Here is a 10,174-nt window from a genome sequence, read left to right as displayed (position 1 = left end):
GATAACAGTGACGTGACCGTCTGTTAACGTTCATCGCGAGGCGGGTGAGGATCTTCGTTTGAGCCGAAGTGATGGCCGAGCACGCTTCTGCTTCATTTCAGGAGGTGCAGGAGCCATGTCCCACGGCTCGTATTTTGCAGCACGTGGCCATGCAAACGTCTATTCTCCAAAGGGGAGATTCAATGCTATTTGGTTGGCATTAACATGCCTCAGCTATTGCCATTCTATTTTGGAACGGAGATTCGATGAACTGGAGCATCGCCTCTCTGTGGGACTGTGGCATTAACGTGCCTCAGCTATGAGCGCCCCCAATCTTAGGCTGCAGTGCATGGCTGCTGGACCCTGAATTCGCAAAGCAAGCAATGGAAGCGCCTCAGCCGATGCAGGAGTCAATCGGAGAATAAAAAAAACACACATCATGATTAATGCTTCTAGAAGCGATCATGGAAGGAATCCTTCGCATACGATGTGACCGGGGGACTCTGATCAGGGATATGGCCGGGACGAGAATATCAAACAAGACCGAAAGCAAAGACGTCCCTCGGCCCCTTTAAACTCAGGTGTTGCATGACAACTGCTGCCTCGAGAAGATTGAAACAGCCAAAGCCAGTTGCATCGACCGATATGCGCAGTTACCGTGACGTGTAGCCTTAAAACACGCAAGGCGAGGACAGGGCAATTTGGTGCTGCGACATGTCAACGTATCGAACGAGGCGTGTAGCAAGATAGTTCGGCATGCTGTTTCATCAGTGGACAGGCTTGGGACGCCATGGGGCGCCACCCGCAGCGCCTCGATTGGGCGGTGTAGGACGGGCGAGCGTGTTTCGAAGTCGAGCATCCTGTTTCATGAGGCCGACATGCCTCTGCCCCATCGCCAATCGAACACGGATGCTAACCTATACCGGCATCGAGTGCATCACGAGTAGTACCGGTCAGCATCAGCCCTAAGCCCTAAAACAGGCACGACCAAGCGCATCCCTACCTACCGCACCGCATCGACCACGTTATCCACGTAACGCACGTTGTCGTCGTCGAGGCCTCCTCTCACCAATCTCCAGGCGCCCTCACCACGCACAGCCAATTGCGAGCCTGAAACCCACGAAAATAGCCCTGCAAGCCCACGCGCCAAGCCCTGCCCGCTAGTTGGATCCCATCATCCTAGACAGACCGACACGACACCGACCCCAAACCCGAACCACCGTGAACCTTGCAACGCAACTACTCCCTTTCCTTTTTTGCACCCTACCCAACGCGTCACCGGACACAGACGCCTTTACAGCTGACACTCCCCTTCTCCACACATACGAACCTATATCAGCCGGGCATCCCATCGTCGGGTCCCGCTTCTTTTTTCTCTTTCGTCATGACGACTACCGCCGCACAAGACGAATTCAACGACCTCATACGCAGAAACGAAGACCTCGGCGACCGCAACCCACACCCAGAGGACATTGACAACGACTCTGACATCAGCGACCCTGAATCCCCGGGCCGCGCAAACGACTACCTCGAAAAGGTCGATACAGACGACGAACTCGACATCCCAGCCGACATGAGGGCAAACTACTACATGCCGAACCTCCGCTCGGAAGCAAACACCGGTCCCAAAGGTGTCATTGCTGATGCGCAGGCGTTTGAGCAGGCTAAGAAACAGGCGAGGCGGTTCACGTGGAAGAGCAAGAGTGCGGCGCAGCCAGCGCAGTATAATGTTAGTGCGTATCGGGATGAGAAGAGCGCTTCGTCGGGGAGCGAGGATGATATGGATGAGGGCTTCATGAGGCAGTGGCGTGAGGCAAGACTACGTGAGCTACAGAATGTTGGCGAGAGGATACGGTCGAGGACGAACAGTCCGAGTCGGAGGATATATGGCGGCATGCCGCTTGTCGATGGAGAGGGGTATCTGGATGCTGTTGATAAGACGGCGGCTGGGACTGTGGTTGTTGTCTTTATTTACGATGCCAACGTAAGCAACGATGGTTTTCCAGCATACTTCACTTCAACTAACCCATCTACAGTCCGACATGAGTCGTCAATTCGAAGAGTGCATGCTCCACGTCGCCAAACGCAACGACACTGTCCGCTTCGTCAAGATGTATAACGACGACGCAGAGATCGAGGACGCGGGTGTGCCAGCTGTACTAGCATACAAAGGCGGCGAGAAGTTTGCGGATATCATTCCACTTGTTGATGCGCTGCCGGATGATAGTGAGCTGAGTGCGGTTGCGCTCGAGACGTTGTTTAGACAGTAAGTTCCCTTCCTCCACCTACAGCCAAGCATGCGTAGACTTACTAACATCCTCTAGACGTCGTATCCTCTAAATATCTTCAGACCATGAGATATCCCCGCCTACCTACCTCAACCGTGAAACCCACCTCGCGGTCTCTTCTCACTGTTCACCTCGGTGAAACATCGGCGTTACTATGTCATCGGATCACATCAAACCTCCGACCCTGGTAGTTTCAGCACGGTACAATGCTCGCCCTGGCCCCTGCCTTCATCTCACTCCGGCATGACGGCAGGATGTTCGCATAGCTTGTTGCAGCGATGAACCTCATCTCTTTTATGTCCTGATATATATTTAGCGACGCGGTACTGTTTATATGCATTGCCGTGACTGGCGTTTCCGGTTAGATTGGTTGGCCGCAGGGCTTCTTGGTTATGAGAAGACTGTGATTGCGATGAAGGGTGTTGATAGATACCCAATATGATGTTAGTTTTTCGAGATTTATTCTCGACGTTTCATGTTGTTCTTTCCAATCCTTATTTATTGATGTTCAGTATATACTTCCTTGTCTCCGTATCCGACTTCATCTTCTGCACGCCTCTTTTTTCATTCCTTGTACCAAAATGTCTCCGCTACGATTGCCACCTCATCAACCCCTTGTGTTTGAATGGTCATTCTTGAAAATTCTTCACCTCAAATTCGTCCACGCAAGATGCAGATGCAGATGCAGATGCAGATGCAGATGCAGAAGTGGGCGTGTTGCTGTGCCACACAAGCGGCTCGCTCACTGGGCGTCTAGTAAGCGCCCACCCCCTTCAGTATGCTCCTGGGACGATCATGCCTCATCGAAGATACAGGAAATTGCGTACAAGTAACTATAAGGATAAGAAAGGGCTTGTTGTGTCTCATCTCATTTTTCTCCCTTTAAGTGTATAACCATCCATGCCTTCGTTCATGTCGTCGTTCCGCCGCGATTCAGCGTCCTCACACATTTCTTCGTCAACCCCATCACCAACACGCAAGACATCAGTTCCTCTTCACCTATTATGTGAAAGATGTCGCAAGTTGTCAAGAGAATGCAGTGCTTTGGATTGGTTGCAGAGACCCCATGGACAACCTCCTTCGTCGTGGCCTGCCTTGAGCTTATCTACCGTCACTCAACTTTCACAATCAGCGCTGTCTTGCCATTTTTGTAAGATGGTCTTTGCAAAGTTGCAGCTTGGAGCTGAACTCGGGATACGTCCTACCGGCGACGTAGGAGTGTACTTCTGCCCAGAAACGCAAAAAGGGACAGATCTCTTGGTCAGGATGGTTCTTGAGAAGGGGAAAACGAAGATGGCAGAGGAAGGAAAATCTTTTGCCACGTTCAGACTCCGGACTTACAATAGTGAGTTTGGGAGTTGCGTTTCCTGTGCTTTCATAGGCTGACGATCGAGAGTAGACGCCAGCATAGGAGCATTCGACAGCCACGTTACCGCAAAGGAAGCACCGCTTCTTGCAAGCGATAACATGTCAAAAGCCAAACAATGGCTTCAAACCTGTATTGGAGGCCACACAAACTGTAAAGAATTTCACAGGAGCACAATCAACACTCCCCAGCAACGACCAACGCGAGTCCTTGAAATTACAAAGTCCACCATCCACCTCCGTTGTAACATGCAAAACGAACGGTTCGACTATCTTGTCTTGAGCTACATGTGGGGAGATAACCACAGGCGGCAGCTTCGCCTACTGCGATCCAATCTCAAAGACTTTCAAAAGGAGATTCCACGTGCGGAGTTTGAAGCCTCGGATGTGTATAAAGAAGCGATGCGCGTTACTCTTGCCCTTGGATACAAGTACCTTTGGATAGACAGTCTGACCATCATCCAAGACTCACCCGAAGACTGGGCCCACGAAGCGCGTCGCATGGCCATCGTGTACGGGAATGCAACGGCCAATCTCGCCTTTCTCTTCCCGCCGCATTCACCCACTAAACCCAGCCAACGTGACGATCCGCGGGTTTGGAACCCATGTGTCTTCCGCTCTCCATCTTCGCAAACACCCGGTATATACTTGGAACACACAAAATCTTCTTTTCGCCGAGATTACGCACCGGAGGAGAAAGCCCAAGACTGGCTCGTGCAACGCAGTTGGCCTCTTTTCAACCGCGCATGGACATTTCAGGAATACCTCCTAGCACCACGGACTTTGCTTCTTGGACACAAGAATCTCATGTGGCAATGTTCGGAAGGTTTCTACGATGAGATACTCGGTCCAATTACCGACGTCCATGCCACCACACTTCAGGATCCCAAGCGCAAGGACAGAGGAAAATTGCGATACTTTCCCGAAACTATACATGAGCTGAGTGCCTTGAGGGACAAGAGAGGCAGTCTGAGTGAACCTGCGGTTTTGTCCTTTATGATGGATTGGCAAAATCTAGTCGACGAATATCGGTCTCGCAAACTATCTTTTGAAAAAGACAGAATCATTGCTTTTGCTGGTGTAGCGCGTGCGTTTTCCAACTTGGGGCAATTGACTTATCTAGCGGGCTTATGGTGGGAAGTCATACCTATTGCACTCCTCTGGTATGTTGACAAGAAAATGGTACCGCTTGTTCGTCGCGAGAATGGATTGCAGAATGGTGGGTTACCTAGTTCGGTGTGGACAACTGAAATTGAAGAAAGTGTTGTCCAACCAGAACTACCGAGCTGGTCGTGGTTCTCGGTTCCCATATGGAGGTACTATCAACTGTACTTTCTATTTGGAGATGACGAGTTGGCGGTGCGGTGTAAAAGTTATAGCGAGCCGAAGCTTGTGTGCTGGGACGATGTCTTTTGGGCAGAAGTCAAGGGGTTTAGATTTGTGGGACTGGGGAGAGATCGTGTACCAGAGGGAAGTTTGTTTGACTTTTCCGGCCTGCAAGTCACGATTGCGGCGTTGGTTTTGCCTGTCAAGGCGGATTGGCCAGCTGACCTGGCGACACAGATGCGATGGCTGCAGCAACATACTGCTAGTTCTTCTGGAAGCAGTTTTTGTTGGGAACCAGTCTTGGAATACTATCCTGATGATCCGGCTGGCCGTCCTTCGCCGCCTCGAAACGCAATCTATGCGTTGATGGCGGAATTCCAGGTTGCGAGGACAGCGGGCAAAAATAACGTTCAGCGGCGGCTGGCTGGGTTAATGTTGGTGCCTGGAAGTAAAGAAGGTACGTGGAGGAGGGTTGGAGTGTGGAAGCTTAGGATCAATGTGGTCGATGTGCATGTTAGCGGGGAGAATATCGCGGAGGTCGCGAAGAGGTGGAGGAAGATGAGTGTGATGTCGAGTAAGTGGCAGCATGCATTGATTACTCTGGCATAGCCTTTGCCGAGAGACGTATGTAATGAATAGATGAGCAAGGGAACAATGATCATCCACAGGCAAGATACGTAATCTAAGAGTTGAAGACGACAAGGGGCGCGTGGGAGTCAACAGTTGTACCTAAAGTTTGACTGGAAGGCTACATTACCTAGCTTCGCTACCGTTGCCTTGCGTGTGCTACTTGGATACCTCTGAGCCCCTGCATGACCTGGTCATGTACGCCATACCACCAGCTTCTTTTTCATTCGAGAATACGTACTCGTTTGGGAATCATCTGAGATACGGAAACGATGGATGGCTCGGTCCTCGCTACCAAAGGAGGTGCCACTGGGGTCGAGTATATAGCCACACCCAAGCTTTCCCATCTTTTCTCAACACCCACAAAACGATTCTCGCGCGAATCTCCCTTAGCTTCAGCGCACCCAGATACTCACGACGATTACTCACAAGGACAACATCTCCAATTCTTGCGCCATGCCGCTTCCAATAGTGACACCTGGATCCGACAACGCGACTGATGATGGCCTACATCTGATGCTCGACTTACCGACTGAGCTACGATGCTATATTTTGGAACTGCTCATTATCGATGGGCATTTCGAAGCTTATTACACACTTCTTGAACACCCGGAAGTCAGAGAGGTAGTGCGCTGCAACTTCAATACGCAGTTTAGGGCAGTCAAGCGACACGACAATCTCGCTGGTCAGCTTCGGCAAATCCTGACTACTACAATCCTACTGGCAACGCACACGAACAAGTTACGCTCACACGAACTAGCGGAGTTTCTCGCAAACAACCTCGTCGATGAGAACCCACACGTGTCTGTAGATAGCTCTAGTCAGGCTGTCGCCGTTCTTCGAAAGTATCAAAAATGGTCGATGCAGAAACCTTGACGGATCAATTCGCCAAGATAACGATAGGCAATGCTGCAGTTCGGTATGCCTCCGGAGACCTTCGTCGATACGGTGCCGACACATTGTCTAAAGTCGAGCACCATCGTATACTCCGTGCCTTCCTTCGGCTACAGCTATACATCGAGATTCGGAAACTGTATGGAGTGAGGAGAAGCTCCAAACGAAAGCTTCGAGGCCTGTTCTCTTTATGGACGACCTGGGAATTCGACGAGGTCAGGAGCCTTGTCGAATGGATCAAGATCGAACGTCCAAGTCTACCGAAGCATTACGCCAAAAGGATTCGCAAGCTGTTTGCCTTGGTCGATGCCCACTTCTACAACGACATGGCTCTGTATGTCAAAGCTCGGCCAGACCCTATGCGCGACCGGCACCGGCGTTCTAAGTTCGCCAAGAAGTCGAAGAGATGGAACGACACACCTACGACACTTGATGAGGGTAGAGCCGACGCGCGTAATGAAGACCGGAGACCTCTGGGATATACATCCGGATGTTATGCTGAGTACACTCAACGCGTATACCGAGAACACTTCCTCGCCGGAGGTTACCCATTCTGGTCTCGCTTCACTACCTCAGGGTATGAGTGGTGGCATGAACGCAATATAGCCTCCAATTTGTAGTCGCGATTTGGACAGGTATATGTTACGGAAAGGTTTTGGCGATCAAGATATGGCTAAGGCGTTCATGTCGGACTTTCGCAATCCGAAGATCTGGTGTTAGGGCTGCATCATGGGCGGAACACGATGTAAATACTCCGGTGTACGATAGGTTTCCTAATTCCGTGAATGAGATTGTAAAGTGGCACTCGGGTTAGGTGCAGCTTGGCAATCCTCGCAATCTCTTAGGTCGCTTACATAACCATGTCTGGCGTGGCTGTCAACCTCCCCGCGCGTTCGCTCCTTCGCATCAACGCATCAACATTCCATCTCAAACCGTCTCCTAGCGGAGCGGAGACCGTGATTTGCGGACGAACATGATCGGTTGTTAGGCAAAGACCCTGAGAGTCATGGCGTCTTTCTGCTTCAAGTTAGGTCGGGCCCTATCCGCCCTGCCATGCCACCGTGAAACAGCTCAATCGCCGTATCGCTCAACGGCCCGACTTTGAACAACGCAGAAACATTAACGCACAATTTCCACGCTCATTCAGCGTACGGACCGAACGCAACATGTATATGATAACCCAGCTATAACGGGCTTAATATGTTTCGAACGCTTCCATGAAGATCCAGAGGGGTAGGTTTATATGGCCAACATAGGTAGGGAAAAAACGATGCACCAGTCAATCGTTTCTACATTCGTTTTCTTCAGTTTTCGTGCCTTTCGCACCTATCCATTCTTTCTCAGAGCACCGCTCATTCACATTCGTTTCTATCTGATCAGTATTCATCTTGAAGATGAGGTACTTTCAACAATTACTCGCCGCCGGAGCGGGCTTCTCTTCGGTAGCGCACGCCGTCAACACTCTCGTCGATGTTGGCTACGCAAAGTATCAGGGAGCCGTCGTCGACTCAGAGCTTGGTGTCTCTGCCTGGAAAGGCATCCAGTATGGCGCACCACCTACTGGTGAGCGCCGATTTGCGGCACCGCAAGACCCTATCGTCTCCGGTCTCATCAACGCCACTAGACACGGTGCAACATGCCCACCTAGCCGTCCCGACGACTGGACTGTTTCTGGACCCAACGACCGCTTCACCATTGCTGAAGACTGTCTTTACCTGAGCGTGTATGCGCCTTCCAAGGCCCGCGTCGACTCGAAGCTGCCAGTTGTGGTGTTCTTCCAAGGAGGTGGCTTCTCGTCACAGTCTAGCGCGAACTGGGATCCCACTGAGATCGTAGCAGATGGCCAGGTCGTCTTTGTTCAATTCAGCTACCGCGTCGGCTTGTACGGCTTCCTCAGCAGCGAAGCGGTTAAAGCAGGAGGTGGCGATGTTAACGCTGGGCTACGCGACCAGATCAAGCTCCTCGAGTGGGTCAAGGAGCATATCGACCAATTCGGTGGTGACCCAGACCATGTTGTTCTTGACGGAGTCAGTGCTGGTGGATCGTCTGTTGCGCTCATGATGGCGGCCAACACGGGCAAGAAGCTGTTTGCTGGCGGTATCATGGAATCGGGTGGCTGGGTTACGATGCGCACTCCGGAATTGGGCGAGGAACAATACCAGTGCTTGCTCGAAGACAAGGGTTGCGCCAATGCAACGGACGGCCTTTCCTGTCTACGTGCGTTGAACGAGTCGGCTATTCGTTCTTCCAACTGCTGGTTCAACCCCAACATCGATGGCGACCTCTACACCGACTCGCTTGTGAACCTCTTCGACCAGGGCAAGTACGCAAAAGTTCCGACAATCATGGGCACCTGCGCTCAAGAAGGCACTAAGTACAACGCGCCAGAAGATCTCAACACCACAGCCGATGCAGTCAAATGGGTAGCCAACCAAGACCCAAGCTTGAGCAACTCTTCCATCTCGATCATCGATGATCTCTACATGACGCCCGCGAAGCCTTCATTCCCCGGCAAGGGACTCTACTGGCGACACGCTGCTGACGCCATCGGCGACATCGGAACCCACTGCCCGACCCGCAACATCCAGAACGCGATCGCACGCGACGACGTACCGACGTACAACTACAAGTACGCCGTACAAGACCCAGCCGACGAGGCAGCCGGCTATGGTGCCTGGCACACCGTCAACGCATACGCTTTCTGGGGCGTAAACCGCACCGACGGCGGCGAACCACCCAGCTACTTCACCACCAACGCGCCCATCATCAAGCAAGTGCGCAGCTACTGGACCAGCTTCATCCGCAACCTGGACCCCAACACTGACCGCGCTAACCGTGCTGTTGAGTGGAAGCCGTACACTGGTGCCGATTCGCGCGAAAGGCTCTTCATACAGACGAACAACACGAAGATGGAGCGCATGAGCCCTGCGCAGGCATTGAGGTGCGATGTTGTCAGGCCGATGAGCGATAACCTCGGCAAGCCGGTTGGAAAGGGTGTCGTTACGGAGTTTGATGCGGAGTTGGCGAAGAAGGTTAATGGGACGAGTGAGAGTACCGCGTGGAAGAAGGGGAAGAAGCAGGCAAGGAACTTTGCGTTACACTACTGAGCGATAGACGCTAGATCAGTCTGTCTGTTTTCTAACTGAGCTTCATGGCATCTTGCCTGGCCGCTGTATGCATTCTTCAACCTGTATTCTATTCTACTTTTCTTAGCTCCGGCAATGGTCATGTAGCCATGTCCCCCCTGTTCGTACATAACTTTGCACTTCCGCATGAGCTAGACGTGATCCTTGCTTTTCACCTTTCCAAAAGAATTTCCTCCATGAAACCCTCGGTAAGCTCACCAGCGCCCGGGATCACTCCAGAAGTTGTTGCGAACTACGAATTGACAAGAGAGAGGGATTCTCTGACCAGAGTAGGCGTCTCCGTTTCTACTCAGCCCAGCTCTAGAACACTTTGAAGGTAGGCACACTTTATTCGTTTACTAAGCAAAGCTCATTGAAAAAGAGCTGCTTCGTATATATACGTAGGCTCACAATATCGTCCACGAGAAGAATGAGCAACTCAGAATTCCCACAAGAGAAGGGCCTTTTTACAGTCAACTACGAAATCTTCACACCCGCGTACCCATGTTGATGGAGAAGATGTTATTGAACTTTGGTGACTTGGTGACGTGAGCGTAGTCACTGGGGAAC

At 51.6% G+C, this 10,174-nt stretch overlaps 4 protein-coding genes across 4 annotated transcripts; all 4 read left to right on the top strand.

Annotated features, from left to right (window-relative positions):
• Nucleotides 1–1,363: 1,363 nt before the first annotated feature.
• On the top strand, nt 1,364–2,319 carry J4E82_009659 (uncharacterized protein; the record flags this gene model as incomplete). The annotated part of the gene is made up of 3 exons (XM_051735882.1): nt 1,364–1,963; nt 2,016–2,245; nt 2,304–2,319. The coding sequence occupies 3 exons, from the start codon at nt 1,364–1,366 to the stop codon at nt 2,317–2,319; spliced, it is 846 nt and encodes a 281-aa protein (XP_051584330.1).
• A 1,103-nt stretch (nt 2,320–3,422) lies between these two features.
• J4E82_009658 (uncharacterized protein) lies at nt 3,423–5,567 on the top strand (the record flags this gene model as incomplete). The annotated part of the gene is made up of 2 exons (XM_051735881.1): nt 3,423–3,612; nt 3,667–5,567. The coding sequence occupies 2 exons, from the start codon at nt 3,423–3,425 to the stop codon at nt 5,565–5,567; spliced, it is 2,091 nt and encodes a 696-aa protein (XP_051584329.1).
• An 872-nt stretch (nt 5,568–6,439) lies between these two features.
• Nucleotides 6,440–7,099, top strand: J4E82_009657 (uncharacterized protein; the record flags this gene model as incomplete). Its single annotated transcript, XM_051735880.1, has 1 exon — nt 6,440–7,099. The coding sequence occupies one exon, from the start codon at nt 6,440–6,442 to the stop codon at nt 7,097–7,099; it is 660 nt and encodes a 219-aa protein (XP_051584328.1).
• Nucleotides 7,100–7,873: 774 nt separating this feature from the next.
• J4E82_009656 (uncharacterized protein) lies at nt 7,874–9,586 on the top strand (the record flags this gene model as incomplete). The annotated part of the gene is made up of 1 exon (XM_051735879.1): nt 7,874–9,586. The coding sequence occupies one exon, from the start codon at nt 7,874–7,876 to the stop codon at nt 9,584–9,586; it is 1,713 nt and encodes a 570-aa protein (XP_051584327.1).
• Nucleotides 9,587–10,174: the final 588 nt, after the last annotated feature.

The sequence above is a fragment of the Alternaria postmessia genome (assembly GCF_024291825.1).
Source record: "Alternaria postmessia strain BMP 2775 chromosome Unknown scaffold_97, whole genome shotgun sequence".
Classification (NCBI taxonomy): Eukaryota; Fungi; Ascomycota; class Dothideomycetes; order Pleosporales; family Pleosporaceae; genus Alternaria; species Alternaria postmessia.
This window is presented reverse-complemented; position numbering and strand designations above follow the sequence as displayed.